Source organism: Schistosoma mansoni, chromosome 6, assembly GCF_000237925.1.
Source record: "Schistosoma mansoni strain Puerto Rico chromosome 6, complete genome".
NCBI lineage: Eukaryota > Metazoa > Platyhelminthes > Trematoda > Strigeidida > Schistosomatidae > Schistosoma > Schistosoma mansoni.
The window spans coordinates 15,798,219-15,819,317 of record NC_031500.1 but is presented as its reverse complement, the minus strand read 5'-3'; the positions used below and the strand labels follow the sequence as shown (position 1 = coordinate 15,819,317).

Here is a 21,099-nt window from a genome sequence, read left to right as displayed (position 1 = left end):
CACACACACACACACACACACACACACTATATCAAGTTAATTATTTATAATCGAGGTAGTAAAAAGAAAACCAATTCATAGAATTACATATAATGAATAAGAGGGAATGGAAATAGATCAAATAATAAACCATATTTAATGCAAATCATTAAAACGAACAATTATATGAATGTATATACAAACCTTATCCTGTTCCAATTTTAATGTTTAAAGAAGAGAATAAGTAGATAGCAACAAAGAATTTATGGTATATGTATGTGTTTTACAAAGAAAGACAAATATCTGGTAATTGTATTTTTTTTATAGAAAGAATCAAACTTAGTGTAAATTTAACCTAAACGACCACCTCCACCACCACCAAACGGACCAAAACCACCGCCAGCTTGTAATTGACGCATCATATTTTGTAGACCAGCCATACCACCCATTTGTTGTAGGATACGTGGATCAAGTACTTTTGCCATTGATTGATTTAATTTTGCCATTTGACCTGCACTGACAGATCGTGAAGCTGCAGCCATTTCAGCTAGGCTTGGTGTATTCCCACTACCTCCTGCTCCGCCCCCACTTCCAACTCCACCAGGACCACCACCAATTCCACCCATAGCTCCACTTTTAGATCCAGTTTGAAATAGACCTTTGATACCACCCATTTTTTTGACAACCATATAAAATTTATTATGTTGAGTTAATAGAAGTTTTACTTCAGCTTGACTAACACCTGCTCCACGAGCAACTCGTAATGTTCGTCCAGGTTGTCGGTTAAATAGACGTCCTCCTTCATCCGAGTCCAACTCATAATCATTCATACTATCCATAATTGTCATAAGACGTTTTAAACGTCGATGACTTTCCTTTCATAGAAAAAAGGAGTCATATGGAAAAAAATGTTCAATTCATAATATTGAAAGGTCATTTGATTATTGAAAATTTACAGAGATAGGGAAAAGAATATTTACTTTGATTCGCTATAGTTGATCAAATTAATACAAATATTCTGCGAAAAAGCTGTTTCATGTATATTGTATGTAAACTGTGATTATATTAAACACATGTAGTAAGCGAGAACTCAGGTGGGCAAAAAACCACACGGTAGCTTAGTAAAATATGAAAACCATACACTATACACATCTTCTTTGCATCGTCCTTTACATACTCCATCACATCCCTAATTCTGTTGTTATTTAGGTTGCTTTCCGATATCCTTCTTGTTCACTTCATTGCGACCTTCTGCTGACAGGTATTCACCTTTCGACTGCTGCTATATATTACTTATATCTGTCAGCATAAGTAGCATACACCACACACCTATCTGGTAGTACGTATGAATTATTGTCTGAAATCAAACAAAATGGCTTCAGAGTACTCACCTATTGACAGTCTTTTTTATCCAACTTGTTATCTACCATTGTGGTCGGTTAAAAATAACAAGATAAACCAGAAGGATATACTTCAGTCTAAACATTACGAAACTAATTCATCATCGACGAAATATGACGATGTCTTAACGTCAGTCAGTCAGCTACAACGTAGGACCAGGCACATATATACATCGGTCCAAGTTGCCATACCTCGTTAGCACAACAAGATGAACACTGGATTCATAGAAGTAGTTAATTTGGTGGTGGTGGTAGTATATAAAAGAAAGGTTGTATAGAGTCTACAACCATTGATTACGATAGTCTTAAAGTCACCGAACTGTTATTGATTCACTTTGACAGTTATTCTGAATTCCACGAAGAAGGTACTGAATACTATCAGCGAAATTACTGACATAAATCTAGAAAATTATTACGCGTTATATCTTAAGGAAAAGTGTTTATAAAAGAATAAACTACGGCAAGTAGCGGCTAGTGTTTCCAGTCACAGTTGATAAAAATATTGGACAATGTACATTTCTAAAATATACAGAATAAAAACCACAACATTGGAAACATTGTGCATGTGTCACTGTTTGTAATGAATCAACCATGAATTAATGATAAACCAGTAATATGGTATAAATATTCACATAAACTATCAATAATAGCGTTTTTAACGATAAACAAAAAAATAGAGAGACTGGTAGGTCCTGGGTTCGAATCACGCGAGGCGAGGTCGTGGATGCACACTGCTGAGGAGTCTCACGATAGGAAGAAATGGTCATCCAGTGCTTCCAGGTTTTCCATGATGATCTAGCTTTAATTGACTCACGCTTTCAACTATAAAACTAGAGACTTTTATCAATCTTTTAGATAGTGATTTACCCAACTTGATTGAAGCTGTTAGCTTTAATGGTTAGGCTAAACAACTTTCAATTGTTAGGTGTAAGTTTCAGTTCCATTCTAGCTACATTGAACTGAGTGACCTATAGAAAATGATTGTAAAAACATGACGCCATTGGCCAGCCAGGTAGAAACTTTCCTATCTTAGATTTTGGCTCGCCCAGCTAAGTAACTAGGACGATCTTTTCTGTTGTTGAACCAGTCACTACAAAATATTTAATCCCTATCTTAATTATAGATTTTTTAAAATTATATATATATATATATATATATATATATATATATATATATATATATATATATATACTGAGTTCTTACAAATACAGGCTAGGCGCTGTCTTCTGATATTCCATAGCTCAGTGAAATATAAGTTTTTGAAGTTACCAATCATACTTGTCGTCAATCTACATAGAATCAGTGCAAATCCATTCGGATTATTCTGTTAAAATTCATTTAGTTATAATGGTGGTCAAGTAGAAATATTAGTCGTCAAATAATTAAAGTGTGACTCAAAGTCAAGTGGATAATGTACACAATGCCCAGTCATTTAGACCAAATGGCAATATCACAATTTGATCGTTAGAATTCGATAAGCACTAAAGAAGGATTTGATACACATGAGATTAGTCACTTATTCAGTGATCGATCAACTGTAAGTACATCTTAGTCCAAGAGGTCAGTTGTTATCTAAATAACTCAGTGGTAAGATCATTGAATGTGGCGCTGAGAGATACGGGATTGAATCTGCCGAAGAGTATCAGTTCTTTCAAGGTTACAGGTACACCATGTTTATAAGTATCAAATACCACGAAACTTTGATCAAACAAAGTTTTCTGTCAACTTTTTTATTTTATTTAAACACCTAAATATCGGTACAAGAGGGCACCAGATCTATATGCGCCACACAAATCTCATTTGATTTGTGTGAGGGCTGTGATACTGCTCAGGTGCCCAAACTGAAGCAGGTGGTTTCCTTAGGGGGCCACATCCGGAGCCTCCGACCTAAAGGTTTGATCCACAAGGCAGTGGAGCATCGTGAGAAGATTCAGTCCCATGGTAGCCGGTGACTAACAATTGGTTCATACGCCGTTTGCTCCCTCAGGATATTGGAGCCCATGTAGACCATTGGTTTGGAATCAGGGTTTTCCAACTCCCCTAGGTGGACGCGCCGTGTCCACCAACACGGTTAAAGCGCGGGACATTCGCTTTTCGTCCTCTCAATTTCATAAACAACAGTAATTCCACGAGAAGGCAGTGAGTAGGACTTCTGTCAACTACCACCATGAAAAACAAAAACAACAATCAAATATAAGAAATTAAATACACTTCTTAAAAAAAAGAAAAACTGTAACGACCACATACTTGATCATTAGCAAGTAAATCTTGTCCAAGACCTGGTATAGCTGATAGAACTTGTGAAAATGAACCAATTTTTAAAATATTTTGAAATTGTTCATACATATTACGTAATGTGAATACACCTTGTTTTAGTTTTTTCACTAACTCTTCATTCTCATCTAATTTTAATTCTGTAACCTACATTAAAAATTATTTTCACATGAAAAAAGAAAAAAACAACAATAGTAAAGTAGCAATATAATTTAAATTTAGTACTATATAAATGTAAAATTAGATTATTCATAATTTCTGGTTAGCGTTTTCTTAGCGAGTTGGTTTGGGTCGCTAACCACATGCCCAACCCTCCTCCTTTACCTGGGCTTGGGATCGGCAGTAGCCCCCGGAGGAGCTACAGACCATCATCCAGAAGATACAGGTGTTTATCAACAGTTGTCTACGCAAAATACTTTGGATCCGTTGGCCAGACACTATCAGCAACATTCTACTGTGGGAGACAACAAACCAGATTCCAGAGGAAGAAGAAATCAGGAAGTGGATAGGGAACACTTTGAGGAAATCACCCAACTGCGTCACAAGACAAGCCCTCACATGGAATCCTGAAGGCCAAGTGAGAAGAGGAAGACCGAAGAACACATTACGCCGAGAAATAGAGACAGACATTAGAAGAATGAACAAAAACTGGATAGAACTAGAAAGGAAGGCCCATTGTAGAGTGTGTTGGAGAATGATGGTCGGCGGCCTATGCTCGATCGGGAGTAACAGGCTTGTATAATAAAAAATATAATAAGATTATTCGTAAAGACTAATGCTTAAAATTGCACACTATATAACCACAGTTTCCTTTGTAATCATTGCTTATCATGGTGTAGTGTATGCTACTTATGCTGACAGATATAAGTAAAATATAGCAGCAGTCGAAAGGTGAATACATGTCAGCAGAAGATTGCAATGAAAAGAACAGGTAAGAAATCGGAAAGCAATCTAAATAACAACAGAATTAAGGAAGCAATGGAGTATGTAAATGACAATGTAAAGAAGATGTGTAAATGATGTATTTATTGTATGATTTCCATATTTTACTAAGCTACTCCGTGGTTTTTTGCCCACCTGAGTTAACGTTCACAACAATAACAGTTTTTATGATTAAGATAGATAGTTAATCAGAATGGATCCAATCTGAGTATGTAGTCACTATGTTTAGTGAACTGTTCAGTTGAATTAAGATTCAATAGTCTAATATAGAACAGTTTAAATATTCGTTAAAGATTCAGAATAAGAATAATTGTTAGAGAATAGTAGGGAAAAATATAACCTTAATGGAATAATTTGAAGAAACGAAGATGGTACATATTTTAGAAGATAAACAACTTTGAATCGGTATGATGTTCAGTGATTCATTGTTTAACACAGTGTATAAAATAAAATTTAAAAAAATCGAAACTTGATATTGTGGGACTCCTCAGCAGTGCGCATCCACGATCTCGCACTCACGAGATTCGAACCCAGGACCTAACAGTTTCGCACCAGAGCACTTAACCGGTAGACCACTGAGCCGGCATCCCATGGTGTTAATGTCTAGCTTCAACCAATCCACGAAGCTGAGCAACCATTCATCAATTGTCTTCAGTGAGTTCCTATCTCACAATAATAATAACTTCCACATGTCTAGACAGCACATTTAAATGCATTTTGAAAACAACATACTGTATAATACAACAAATAGAAAATGAATGCTATCATTAATTAACTTTAATTATATATACAATACTTACACGTTCCACTAAACCTTCTAAATCACCTAAACCTAATAATTTTTGTACAAATGGTTGAACTCGAAATTGTTCAAAATCTTCTACATGTTCACCAGTTCCAATAAATGTAATTGGACTATGTGTAGCTGCAACTGCGCTTAAAGCGCCACCACCTTGGAAAAAAAGTAAAATTTTCCGAAAAGAGATAAATACGTGTAAATGTATTACTTAAATGAAGCTTTTTTATTATAATGTCAATATAGATTAACTAACAAAAGTCAAAGAATCTTGCAAAGTTACACATTCCATACAAAAATCTCATTCAAGATTGAAATAGGCACGATACCAAGATTAGCATCCTTAAGAAAGACTTGAAGATCTTTAAAATTAATAAGTTGAGTAGTAAAAAGTCCCAGTTGTATTATGTATTGGTTACAATTTATTTGACTTCATGAATGTGGACTAATAAAGATGGAGATATACATCAGGCCCACACAACTATCGTAACCAGTGGTGAGAGACTATGGGTGACATGACTCAGAATCTATCATAATGGCGTAGCTGTATGCACTTTTTGTCTTCCCTTAATCTATGAGATTAAAATTACTTTATACCTTTCTCTCTACCAACTAATTCTTTCTCCCTGTATTATATCCTTATATACAGTTTTTCTTCTATATATTATTGTTATCGAAGTAATTACTTCTATGAATTTAGTGTTTGCCTTGTTATGCTCATGAAGTGTGGCAATTTGGACCGATGCATATGTGTGCCTAGTCCTACGTTGCAGATGATTTACTAACTGATATACATCGGGACAATAGGGAAAACCATTATGATTGTGCATTTATAAACTATCATTTGGTACTTACTTCAATTCGCCTAACTTTTTAGGTGGTGAAGTAAGAAACAGTGAAATCTGGCTAGTCTTCCAATAATAAACAAAAAGACATTTAAGAATAACAAGTTATATATAACAAGAAAAAGTAAGAATTAATTAAAGCTTTAATCAGTAAGTCATTGCATAATCTCTTCAAATCTATTTCAATATTGTATGTTCCTCAGCAGTGCACATCCACGATCTCGCACTCGCGAGATTCGGACCCACGACCTACCAGTCTCGCGCCAGAGCACTTAACCAACAGACCACTTAGCCGGCATCCAACAGTGTTAATGTCTAACTTCAACCAATCCACGAAGTTTGAGCAACCGTTCACCAATGGTGGTCTAGCTTCAATTGACTCATGATTTGAACTATGAAAAATACTGAAATCTCCACAAAACCCCTTCTGATTGTATATTCAGTAAACAATGAATAATTAATATGAAAAATTTTTTACATTCTAATGAATGATGATCATATCATAAATTTATCTAAACATATGCAACAATATTTTACTCACCTTTTGCATGACCATCAAGTTTTGTCACAATAACTGATGATACATCAACTTTTGCTTTGAATGCACTAGCTTGAGCTTCACAAGCTTGACCTATAGAAGCATCTAAGACGTAGATAACATGATCTGGTTCAATAGCATTTGAAACCTAAGAATATAAATAAGATGTATTACATAATCATAATTTATGTTACATCTAAAAAAAAGCTGTTTCAACATGTCTTTTAAGGATATACAATCCCCAAATATAATTTATTAGAAATGAAAATCAATACTTCGGTTCAAAGTGAATGAACGTAGGTTTAACTTTCAACACAATATTGTGACATTACATTATGAACTTTCAATGTATTTTATTATGCGCCCCCAAATGCCCTGGTACGACCAAAAGTGGGGAGAGTCCGCTCTTCCTCTCCAAATGCTCTCACATGGCCACGCGTATATAGCCTCTGACACGGAAGTCCTACTCACTGCCTTATCGCACCACGGGTGTTGTTTACGAAATTGAGAGGACGAAAAGCGAATGTCCCGCGCTTTAACCAGGTTGGTGGACACGAAAAGTCCACCTAGGGGAGTTAGAAAACCCTGATTCCAAACAAATGGTGAACATGAGCTCCAATATCCTGAGGGAACAAATGGAGTATGAGTCAATCGTTGGTTACTGGATACCATGGGACTGCATCTCCTTACGATGCTCCACTGCCTTGTGGATCAGACCTTTAGGTCGGAGGCTCCGGGTGTGGCCCCCTAAGAAAATCACGTTTCAGTTTGGGCACCTGAGCAGTATCACAGCCCTCACACAAATCGAATGAGATTTGTGTGGCGCATATATATTTGGTGCCCCCTTGTACCAATATTTATGTGTTTAAATAAATAAATAACTTATAATTTGCACAGGAACATAAAACATATTTGTCTTAAAGCATTTTATTGAAAATATATGGTGAGAACAGGTTACACTTTACTAGTCAGATATTCTGGATACTGGTCATATTGACTTACAGTTTAGTTGAACTTACATAAGACAATAAAGGGATAAATAATCATAATACGTTAAGTACAATGATTTCTCTGGGGGCATAATCAATTTTCTTAATAATTATATGCAGAGATAAATAAAAGCTTAATTATTTCATTGAACGACTTTAATTATGGAAATAGAATCTAGCATTAGCTGAAGGCAAACTCAAATTCAATCCATCAAGTCACTTTGATTACAATGAAAAATCATTACTACTATTTTTCTTGATCTTTTTAATTGTCAATCCTCTTAGAAAATGTATGTCCTACTTTAATACATTACAGTATACCATGAGCTATGGTTAAGACACTTGAATTCTAACCACTGAATAACGAAATTGCCAAAATAGCGCTGGAAAACTGAGTAGCATTATTATTCATAAAGCGATTAGTTCAGTCTGTTGCTCATGGAAGAAAGTTCCATTTGCCATCAGTGACATTACTTAATTATCAACTGAATGGTGGATATTATTGTGCAGCAATGCAGTTTGTGGAAATCTACAGTCAGTGACAGTTGAAGATAAGTCTAGATTGCATGCATTTGATCATAAGCTCCATTGCCACACTAATTACGTGCTAGAAATACTAAATGTAAGGCGTTGACAAAAAGCACAAACCAGTTTATGGACCCCTTCTGGCTAAGGCAGTGGAGATATCTATTATACGTGCAGAACTACCATCAACCTTAACTAGTGATGCCTGCTGAAGTGCGGTTACGTTAAGAAAACAGAGTATGGTCAGTCATAGGTTTAGTTTATAAGGTCGCTGGTTTTACGCGTAAGTCATGAAGAAAATTTCACGGAACGTGACTGGAGCCTGAAGGAAAATCCTAAACAATCGTTGGAAGCTCTAGGTTACATAGAATAAAATCAGCTACAGTGGCAAAGATGCGTTCACGCCTCGCCTCTTTTAAACCTCCAACGTTTTACTGACTCTCTCAACGGGTATTCTAGTTTATTATGAAACCGTCATCCTGTTAAATTCAATCTGCGATGTTTTTAGTCGAATAAACCAGTATCTTTCTACAAGACATTTACAACCTAAAATTCTGTGAAAACCAGATTAACAAAGATCGTGATGATGGAGGGAGCCCAGTTATTAAAACAGAAATTAATATATTTGTAGTAACAAAGAAAACAGGATAACTCACTTGAAGCATTTCCTCAAATAATGAATCTTCTTGTCTGTGTCGACCACTAGTATCTACAATAATGATTTCAAACTTCTCTTCTACAAATTTCTGTACACCATCTCGTGCAATCACAACTGGGTCAGTTTCAGTGTAAGAACCGTAAAAGGGAATTCGTGCTTTTGTAGCATTTTGTTTTAACTGATCGAAAGCACCAGCACGGAATGTATCCGCGCATATCATACAAGTTTTCCATCCTTTTCTTTGATAAAAATAAGCTAATTTAGTGGCAGTAGTTGTTTTACCGCAACCCTGAAGACCAACTAACATAATTACATTCGAAGAACCTCTTGCAGGTTGCCAAGCTTTGACTTGTGGATCGACCAAATGAACTAGCTCTTTGAAAACAGCAGATTGAATGATTTTTCGCTTATTCAACCCAGCTGCCATTTCATCAAAATCAATGACAGCACGGACGTTTTCACGTAACTGTTTGACAAGTCTAATGTTTACATCGGCTTCAATTAAAGCTGTACAAATTTCTTTTAGTAAGCTATTTAGAACATCCTCATTGATAATAGTTGCATTGCCTAGAGATCGAAGGGCATTAGTTATTTTCCTCCCCAATTCTGCTAACACCATTTTTAGGCCTAAAATGGAGTGAAAAAAAGATAGAGTTTCTTAAGATAAGTCATGTTTTCCCAGAAGTTTATCATGTACCCCAAATATCTTGTTACGGTCGAGGGTGGGGAGAGTCCACTCATCCTCTCGAAATGTTCTCACATGACCACGTGTATACAGCCACTACCAGGGAAGCCTTACTCAATACCTCTAAGGGACGGAGTTTATGAAATTGAGAGGATGAAAGGCAAACATCCGGAGCTTTAAGCGGGTTGGTGGATGTTATGTTTGAAGCGATTACGGAGTTCCCTAATCTGAGAACGGAACAAAGACTCTGTGACCAAAGACCAATAAGCTAGCTCTTCTGACGCGTCCCAGACTCGCTAACTAGATCGAGAAGTTCAAGTCCGAAGTGGGACAATATATTCAGTCAGAAGCACAAGTAATCACGTCAAGTCTAGTTGGAAACACACTCATTTATACATTGGTTTGTACACCCATCTTTGACTAATAATCAGAATAAATCCTATATGAAGAATACTTCATACAAGAATATCGTACAGAATAAAATGTCAGGGGAAAACAAAACAAATACTATACTGAGTGATCATCAAATTAAACGGAATTAGTGTTGAATAAAAATCATAATGAGTAATCAATCTAATTTTGACCTTTTATTCCGTCATAACAGTGGATATAAAGGATTCACTTGAGGGAGTTGTAAAACTCTGATTCCGAACCAATGGTACGCATAGGCCCCATAATCCTGGGGGAACAAATAGAGTATGAACCTATTGTTGGTCGCCTACTACCATGAAACTACATCTACTAAAGTTGACCCACTGTCTTGTGTATTAGACCTCTATGTCAAAGGCTCGAGTTGTGGCTCCTTAAGAACACCTGCTTCGGTTTTAGCGCTGGATAGTATTCCAACCCACACACAAATATAATGATTACAACTGGAAAAACTTATTCTCGCTTCAATTCGCATTCAAACAAACCACATTTACAATCATTTGACAACATTTGTTTTTATTTTTATACTACGTCACTTATCTACTGCCTTTTGTTCTCATTTTGTGCATTCTCTCATCTTCCAATTTATACAGTAGCTCGCCTATGATGGAAACCACGCCCTATCTAAACAATCTCAAGTTACTTACTGGTCGAAAGTTGAGTGGTACCATCGAATACGAATACTGATAGTCTTTCTGAAATCACGTACGCCATTTGAAATGGCTTCCTTCAACGTTCGCATACTAATAAAGATCGAACAACAGATAGGGTTGGCTATTTCTTTAGGAAGCCTTAATATTGACATCTGTTGTCTTCCGAGACTCGTATTCAAGACCCTAGTAAAGTACTACAAATTCGTTCTCCATCTGTCACTTCGAAAAGCTTTTTTCACGCGCGTCTATCCGGGGACCCTGCGACATCTTCATCTGGTTTTGCTGGCTTCAGTACCGCATTAAGAGCTAGAGATGATGCAGCACTGATCGATTTGATCCCTATTAACGGTCTGTTATGTGGTTTTAGATTAGAAAGCTTCATCAAAGTGTAAAGAAATTGGTGTGAGAAACGATGTCTTTTCGTCATCTCCGCCTACGCTCCGAAATATTGCAGCCCGGATGAGATCGAAGATGGGTTCCATCACCAGTTAAATGTTCTTCTACAGAAAATGAGTTCGACGGATTTTGCAGTGCTAGACGGACACTCGAATGCATAGATCAGACGTTTAAGCACAGAAGAGAGTCATATAGGGGGCCGATAAGGACTTGTTGTTCTCTGGTCAGATAACGGTGACCGTCGACTACAACTTTGTGCAGATTACCTGTTTTCCGCTAACACTAAGTTTCGGCACTATCGTTCTCGATATGCTGACTGGAGTCCTCCCTCCGCATCTCAAGCTTGGACCCAGATTGGTCGCATCGCGACCAACTACCGTCGGTGTGGCTGTGTACAAGACTGCCGTTCCTTTTGGAGTACTTATCTGAACTCTGATCATGCCCTTGTTTGCACTATTTTTATCCCACGTTTCAGTGATCAACAAATTCATAACCGTAAACGGATCGATGTTTCTTGAAATCAGGCCCGCCCTCGATTCGTTGGACAGGACTGTTTTCTGGGACAGTCTATTGAAGGTGTGCCTAAGAAGTTTATTAACATTTTAAAAGCCCTATATACGAACACCTCAAGCAGAGTGAGGGCATACAACCACCTCTCTCCATTGTTCCATCCAAACAATGGGGTTCGACAGGGTTGTCCAATCTCACCATTCCTCTCCAACTTTGCCGTTGATGACATTCTGGAAACAGCGCTGATGGATGTAAGCAATGGCGGTGTGGATCAGTTGCCTGGAGAGAGACTCCTTGACCTTGAGTGTGCGGATGATATTGTCTTACTGTGCGATAATGCCCAAGTCATGCAATCCTCACTTTATTAGTCGGCAGTGTCCACAGGTATGGTATGTGCTGATCTATTTGTATCGTATATTGCAATTGAGATTTGACTATATAGAACTGAAATCTTCCCACAAAAACACTCCAGCTTTTGCTGTTAAGTTAAGTGTGAATGCAGCCTAATACTGGAGTGTGAAACAATTGTGAATCTTAACCAACTTATATCAATTTTTGTACTAAACTAGAAAGCACATATTATTATACGGCTAATGACACTACCTCGCTATTCAAACATTTAATGGTGAAAAACATTTCAAATAAATGACTTAAACTTTAGGATCATTAAAAACCTTTCTATGAGAGCAAAAACGCGCTTCTTTATCTGCTGGTGACATTTAGATAGACCCAATCGCCAAATCTGAAGCCAATACATCTGTCGTCACTTGATTTCATTTGACTACTTAATTTACAATCGCACGATATACACTCAATGCCATCAATAAAGTTCCAGTTCACCATATTTATTCTACACAATCAATGAGCTTAGAAAATATACGACAGTATACACGGGTTCAAGTCTCTAAATTGCAACAGTGTTGAAAACATATAAGTAATACGACCCTTAAAATCCATGTGAACACAGAAACTTAAAAGATCGTAAACACAATATTGCTTCCTACTACTTAAAGTGAAACATAGAAAGCCTATTTAGATAGTGACAAAGCCAATTTACCAGTGTTTATTTTGACTCAGTATCCAGTTTTCAGCTATACCTAGTTATCGCTACATTATAACCACTAAGCGACCGCAGACGGTTTATTAGCTAAATCATACTATACCACATTAAATGAGTCGAGATGAAAATGACGCAGGATTTTCATGCCAACTTTTAGGCAACGAGGACATAGGTGATTAGAGGTAAGAATACCTTAAAATAGTAATTCAAGTATACATGTTGATTCCATGCAGTATGAGTTTTCGAAGTTTATTTTCATCCCCCAGGGCAAATATGTTAGCAAAATAACACTTATCCTGTTGGATGAATATAAGTTTAACCCCAAGTAATCTAAGGAATCATAAGTTCTCTTTCGAAATTTCCCCCAGAGACACGAAAAGCACCTTTTATTACTTCCGAAGTGATCAGAGCTCGAAATAAAAGAATTTTATTACAAGAAATGTATTTACAGGCGCCGTTTGAGTATCGGGATAAGTCTGACAGTCGCTGTATAAATTCTGATAGGGTTGTCAGCACAATTCAGTCTAACCGATTCTTTTGATGAGGGAAATGAATTCCCGGATTTTTTCATGGTGCATCAGTGCTATTATCTTCACAATGACAGACCGAAATGCAAGCAATGATCGGAAAGTCATTTTAAGTCACGGTTACAATAGTAATCCCAGTATGAGCTACAACGTGCTTATGTCAGTTAACGTTGCAGTGTCAGATCATGCCAATTTCTACAACTGCCATCTAAAAACATTAGATAAGTGTTCAAGCAACCCTTTAAATGTTGGAAACAGAAAAAACATAAAGAGGAGTTAGTCAAACTACTAACGTTAGAATTAAAAGGGAAAATCCGGAAGACTAACGTTTGTACCGTAATACTTATAGTTTCCGCTTTTCAATATCCAATATGTTCACAACTTCAGTCTGGTGTTAGCTGATTGGTTTTTATAAATTTTTATGCAACTGCTGCTTTCCGGACCTCAAGATCTTCTGCTTGTGATGCGAGTCCCACTTTGCCTTGGCCATTTTTATTTTATGTTGATATATCCCAGACATGTACCACACAAATAATAGGTTTCACAGTGATACATTCAGTAGTCGGCATTTTCCTATTCAATCAGGAAAGGATCGTCATAATGGCTTGATACAGTCAGCTCCACATAGGAATTAATATCCAGTAGTTAACAACCTTTGAAACAGGATTACACTTAAAGGATGGTAATAGCACTCAGACAGTAGCAACAAATGTACCATTTTATAGCGGTATGAAAATATGTAAGCGATAGTTAGGGATCGCTGACTAAGATAACAACAATTTGTATCGATACATGTGCACGGAAACAGGGAGTTCTATGACTTTAAGATAACAGAAGTTTCAATAGAGGAGTAATATGTAAAGTAATTCCAAGCAATACAAATTCAGAAGCTCAAATAGGTACGTACTGAAGTGTATCCACTGAGTGAATTGAATAAAAGGCTTTTATGATACTAGCGTTTCGTCCTTACACAAAAATGAAACACGTAAAGCATAATGTAGCGGTAAATAAATCCCCAAAATCAATAGCTCTGTGAGTGTTCGACATTGGATCCTGACCACGTTAGTTTTAATGGACTCATTTAGCTGTAGGCGCCCGGTCATGCATCCGTACCAGATCACGATTTGGAACGGCGTTCTCAACGTCTCCTGCGATCACTACCCAGTTTAGATCATTCACTTCTCGATATCTCGATAAGTTGTAGTGGATGTCGAGTCGTGGACGGACTATGATCACCACTACTATTCGATTACGCGTCCAAAAACGACTTGGTTCCCTTGATAGCCCGTAAATCAGAAGGCTTTACTAGTCCAGATCAAGTATATTTATTGGCGATCTCGTGGTATCGAAATAATACCGAGACGTGCCAAAGAGTACAAGCGAATAAGCAGTGCGTGAGCAAGCTCGAACCAAACAAGGCGGATAGCGGAACAAGAAGTGAAACTGATACAGTTAAACAAATACAGTAAAACAATCTCTGGTACAATTGGTTACAATAATAATAATTGTTTCCGTTATTCCAATCGTGTTCTTATCGAGACTGGCCGGTCACTACAAACCTATCAAATATATCTTCCAACCTCCTCGCTTCTGACTTTTGATTTCACTGGGTGTGCGCGATTCAATTATGGAAGGCGTTACTGGTAAAATGTTATCAATCTACTATACCTGTGGTATCTTTAATATATTAGTAGGAAAAGAATGTTAGTATGCTTAGGTCTGAATAACACATGGTGGATATTTTGTATCCATGTAACTAATCCAAGTTTTCTGTGTATTGAAATGGAAGCATGTAGGTGGAGAGAATTTTGAACTATTTTTCACGCCAGATTGTTAACCTGGTAGGATTTATACCATGTTAGGGACAACCTTAACTGCAAAGCCATGTGATAATTTGCTGTTACTCCCATCATAAATAAACTACCTTCCAAAGTTATTGTGTAGTATGTATGGTCTCGGGAACTTTTAGAGTCCTTGTTAAATTTCTGCGTAGCGCTCTGTGATATGTTAGCAACTCGCGATCTAACGACAAGTGCATCAAAAAGGTGTGTAATATTTACGCTGCTATTTCAATATTCAGTCGTAAATAAGGATTACACATTATAGTCAAATTGTCACACATGAACGAGAAAACGTATTCTCGACAAAACGTGGACTGAATTCATTATCTATGTAATCGATCACTTCAGTAATTTCAAGTTGAAATGGACAAATACAACTTATCAACAAGACAACTGCAAAGGTATGGGGTTCTGCAGCATTAAGACACCCACCTCCACAAAGACACGTATTAAAGATCTTGCAAAACATAACGACGACAGTATTGAAGAGGTTGCACAAACAAAAATGAATGCGATGCGACAAGAGTGAGTGTAGCCAATGTTCCTAATGAGTTTAGACTGTATACCTGCTACGGCCTACAATTTCCTTTCTCAACTAACGTTAAGTGTGTTCTAACATGGAAGCCCTCATGATGGCGAAAATAGATATAGGAACATTAATAGCACAAGCTTGATGTACATCTCGCTATGTCAGTAACCCTTATAAGGTTACTGCCTATCTTAGGCCCCGATAAAGAAGAGAATTTACACATGAATATATCAACTCCACCCTGTAGAAAAAAGCCTTGTTAAAAAGCATTAGCCAGAAAGTGATTAAAACCATTTAAACTCTGCCCTGGAATTTGAAGGATCGTCATTCAGAAGAATTCAAACGCCACACGGTAAAACATACATTCTTCGGAGTTCACGAGGTCAGTGTACTTTCTGACAACCAGAGCAACAATTAGTACAGGTACATGAAATATCCACACAATGTGGGAAGCTGAGCAAAGTACGGAGCTGAGAATATACAACTTGATTGTTCGCAGAGTAAGCGAAACACATTGAACCCGTGCTAAACAGAAAATATTAGATTTGGGAGAGGTGCTGTTGCACTCGGGTCACGAAAAAGAAAATGCTTTGCACACAGAAGTTACATTGATGCCGTCCAAAAAAGCACGTGAGGCACTTGTTTGATGGGGACCTCATGGATTCAGAGCCATCAAGGAGTCTTTCAAAACTAATAAGGGGAGAATCACAATGAATGTTATTCGGTGCTATACACTCATCAATGTAAACGATGAAGACGATAAAGATCATTTTTATGGGGCTGAAGTCGATCGCAGAGAATTGCCAATGAAAAGACTTGACAATCTTGATGGGAGACCTAAACGCCAAAGTTGTAATGGATAACATCGAGTATGAAGGTATCGTGGGATGATATGGACTGGAAGAATGGAGCAAAATAGTGAGAAACTATCCTGATCGCATTATACGGAATATCAGATGAGTGAGAAGTGAATGAAGAACACAAAACAAACAGTTAAAGTACCATAGAAAGAGACAATGAGAAAAATATTTGCTATTTTATTTAAAGATTCCCCTATCTGTTTGTCCGGTGTTGGAACCAAAGAAGGGAGTGAGTTAAATTATGAATGATTAATCAGTCCTGCATATCCAGCCATTTCTTGGCAAAGTGCTTCCATTAGAAAAAGTTTTAAATCACATATGACTAATCAACGTTAATTCCAAAGTTCATAGTAATAATATTGAACCCAGGCCAGAAGATGGTTTAGTGATGAATCTTGATTCAAAAACCATAGTTGGCAATGGCCTTTATTAAGCCTAAACGTTCTGCGCAAAATAAGTGAATAGAGGTACAAAACACCGGATATACCTTAGAGATGTCACTGGTATTCGGAGATTGACAACGGCTTTACACGCAACACCTTTATAATCGAAGAATGCCAGCACAGCAATTCAGAAGTCATAAATGAAGGGGTTCGAAGATATATTTACAAAGCTATCAATATGTCGAAAAGCGTTTGATGTAAGCTAGCTGGTACTTGCAAGGGATGCGTAGCATGGCTATCCCACCCGTGGTCTGGTGCGGAAGCGCGATCAAGCACCTTCAGCTAGGTGTGCCTGGTAAGACTAATAAGGCCAGTATTAATGTCGAAGACTTACAGAACGATTAATTTCGGGGGTTTTTTTCTAAGTATAACAGCATTTGTAAATGCGAAACTCTAAAACACTAAGCTAGTAAAAGGATTAGGAACATTACCAGTCACTTGCCATGGTGATGAGAAATGTCCTTATTAATCACTGAATACGATTCTGTCAAAAAAGACAAGTTATTCAATCTGCAGTCAACTAAGGATAAGAGTTATGCAAGAAATGTAAGGTTTATATAACCGATTTCTGGTTATCAATAACAAATATTGCCATTGTAAGCAGAGATGGATAGTGGCTAGCAGTGGAATCAAGGACGCGCGTTTCGTCCTATTTGGGACTCGTCAGCTGGATGTACCTGCATCTCAGAGTTGATGTTCACTCTGAGACTCGAACCCAGTACCCTCGCCTCAAACACCATCGCGTTATCCACTCGGCCACTGAGTCCTGATAGCCACTTGCTTGTGCGATGGTGTGAATATTGTCATTAAAAAGAAAATGCATTTTAGTCTTAAAAACGCGAAATAAAAATGATCAATTCACACAGGAGCAACCGAGGGACAGAAATCGAACATGGTAACCACCGGGATGAACATTAATTAAAACAAAACTGAAAAGATAATCAAAACTCTAAGAATTCGAATAGTCGATCACATTTCAAAACTTGTGAACGATGCGCTAACAATAATTATAAATATTCTAGATAATAAATACAATATACTTGATTACAGAAAGCAATAGAAGTAAAGTCGTATGCAAAAGTGAGAAAAATATTCTACCTCAGAGAATGTATGAATGGGTATAGGGGTTTTCACCCACGCATAAACACATATTTACACAAAGGATCTTTTGCCTATCGGAAGTACTGGAGATACACGCACGATTTGCAGTGACTAACTTTCAGCATTTATTTAAAAAAAAACCAACATGTAATAAGGAAGTGCATATAAAAACATTTTGTAAAACGTTTATTTAATTGAATCTAGTAATTCTTACTCTCCTGACTAGTTCTTAATGAAATGAGATATTCGTAGTTAAGGTGTTCGTCGGGTAAAAATAAAGTGTTGAAAAATGTTTCTGTCCAAAAACAAGCTGAGTAGTTATATTGTTAATAAATATGCTGATGAATGAGCTCCAAAAGTTGTCGAACTATCATATGATATGAATCAATCATCTTCATTTAACTCATCAATATATGTTAACCTGCTTTATTTTCCAGCTCTATTTGAAAACTAGATTTCACGTTAGTCATGGTTTGGAAACTTTGTTGATCACTCAGTGACTTTCATAACAGGGTGTTCTGTCGTCAACTGGTCAGGTAACATTTGCAGCCCATAGATCGTAGAAGTACGTGTTTCTAAGCACTCAGTGAGAACTTTCACAACATTTTACTCGCTAGAGCCAAATACCAGCAGCGTTGTTAAAATGTTTGTATAGCTGTTCAAATCAGTCTATTTAGTAATTCTATTTTTTACCGGAACATGTGCATCAGTAGAAAATCAAGGAAATACTACAATTGGGTTTGATGATAAATGACTCTGTAAAATAAATAGTTTTGTAAGTCCACGATATTGATGTTGACCTCATTAGTTTTAATGGATACAGCCCTAACTGAAGGTCCTCGATCAAGCATCAGATCACATTCGAGTACGCCGTGGTGCGCATCCCTTTCAACAGCTAATCCGCTTAGATTCCATAAACCTCGACACATCAACCATTATTCAGGTACATTTTCAGATCCCTTCATTCTCAACTTCTTGTTTGATTGAATTTGGGATCCTTGTATAAAAAGACGCTTCAGACGGTAGTGTTGTCAAACAATTTATTTCCGTGACATTTTCATCAGCCTCTGTAAGTGTGCTTTCATTTGGATATATTTTTCTTCACAAATCTGTCTTCTATGTTTTACAATTAAGGTAACTCATCAGAGTACTTAATTACTCAAACACTTCTATTCGATAGTGTGAAAATTAATGGTGAAATAGGAAAATAAGGAAAAATAGGAAAAACAAGAAAACTGTATTCAGAACTACAGGCTAGTGTTCAACCAGTTGCCAAGTAAAAAGTTCAGTTTGAAGTTTGAAATACACAAAAAGCCGATCTATCAAACAAACACAAAGGGGAACATATTTTATTGGTCGTGTTAAACGTCTGAATACATACAAAATGAATTTAACATACTTTTCCTTTTGATTGATCACTGGGTGGTGATCGATGTCATGCGTGTCAAGTGCTTCTTAGTGATGATCGAATGCTATCGATCAAGTTGCGATGTGGCCACTAGTCTAGGTGGCTCGACACTGCGTGCACTATATATATTGAGGTAAGATGGTGGTTGGAGGTGGTCAACAGGAAACTTTGGACCCAGCTTTCCTGCTACTTGGCACTCGTCAGCAAAGTGTACCTGTAATCTTGAGGGAACAGGTGCTTCCTTTGTTAAATCACATCCTCCTATTGTTCTGGGTGCTGGACTGTAATTATTAAATTATCAGTTTTAACTTCAATCCATCGATATTAATTTGAATAATCTGGATACTATCACTAACTTCAAGGAGGCAAAATCCGACTCACACATCCTCGTCGTGCCTCCTGGATCATGGCCACCACCCCATCTACTAACGTGAGTGGTAATGAGGGTGGTGGAGACTGGTCTAATCAGCCACTCTACCAATACCCGAGAACGATTACGTATGGTACAAAGAGTCATTGCATAACAATTGAGGGTTCAAAAGATTGGTAAAAAATGAGTCTGTTCAAACAAAAACAAAAACAAAATGAAAAAAAATTGGGTTGTTGAGTGTTATGTAATGGTTCTGCGTAAGCAGTACAGAAACAGCTATCCCGCCCCAGTAGTTATGCCGTGCTTTGATGTAGTACTCTTCTCTAGAAGGGCCTACTAGGCTTTACCATTTTATATATCACTAACCTCCACACAAAAAACCTCATATTCCCAAAATGAATACTAGTAACATTGACCTTATATAATGAGTTTATATTGTAATTACTATCAACTGATTTATTTAAAATATACTGTCATTTTCATACCCTAACCAACTAGCATAACCCATATACTACTGATTAATTCAATTAAATCTTAATCCATCTTATTTATGAATAACAAGGTTTCTATGAATCTATTTTAACGCCAAACAAGAAAAATGGTCAAACTATCAGGAACATAATTTAAATGGATGACTCGTTTTTGTTAATCAATTTTAATTAACTGATTAATTTACATTTATGTTAGTAGTATAGTTATTATTATATTTACTCAGATCTATCTAACTCATTACAAAGTAAAAATGCTCAATATGGAGATTAGTGATGTTATTCAACTACTAAACTTAAGTTAATAATGTAATGTTAAAACATAGGAAAACATGCACTTAGTATTGTTTGTTTGAATCTTCCCATTGATGTTTTAGAACTGCAATTGATCAGTCTCTAATTGGCATATGTGCATACTGTACGTATTGCCTTGATATAGCCTTAATTCACAAGCATTGTAAGCAGTCCTAAACATCAATTGGAAGATTCAAATAAACAATACTAAGTGAATTTAAACTTCACCCCATTGCACAAGCAAGTGGCTATCAGGACTCAGTGGCCGAGTGGATAATACGGTGGCGTTTGAAGCGAAAGTTACTTGGTTCGAGTCTCAAAGTGAACATCAACTCTGAGATGCAGGTACATCCATATGACGAGCCCGAAATAGGACGAAACGCACATCCTGGATTTCACTACTAGCCACTATCCATATTTGCTTATCTTTCAGTATATTCATTTTTACGATATAAAGGTTACTAAAGTAAATCATTTGTAAAGAAGGATGATATCAAACAAATAGTCACAAAATGTAAGAATCAATTAATTATCAGTAATTAAAATGTATCACCATAGA

General features: G+C 36.9%; 1 protein-coding gene across 1 annotated transcript; it reads right to left on the bottom strand.

The window, feature by feature from the left end:
* Positions 1-329: 329 nt before the first annotated feature.
* Smp_059540 (putative signal recognition particle 54 kD protein) lies at positions 330-13,567 on the bottom strand (the record flags this gene model as incomplete). The annotated part of the gene is made up of 6 exons (XM_018798403.1): positions 13,542-13,567; positions 8,945-9,573; positions 6,778-6,922; positions 5,396-5,547; positions 3,627-3,800; positions 330-854 (listed from the first exon to the last, which is right to left on the bottom strand). The coding sequence occupies exons 2-6, from the start codon at positions 9,563-9,565 to the stop codon at positions 330-332; spliced, it is 1,617 nt and encodes a 538-aa protein (XP_018653348.1). The 5' UTR covers positions 9,566-9,573; positions 13,542-13,567.
* Positions 13,568-21,099: the final 7,532 nt, after the last annotated feature.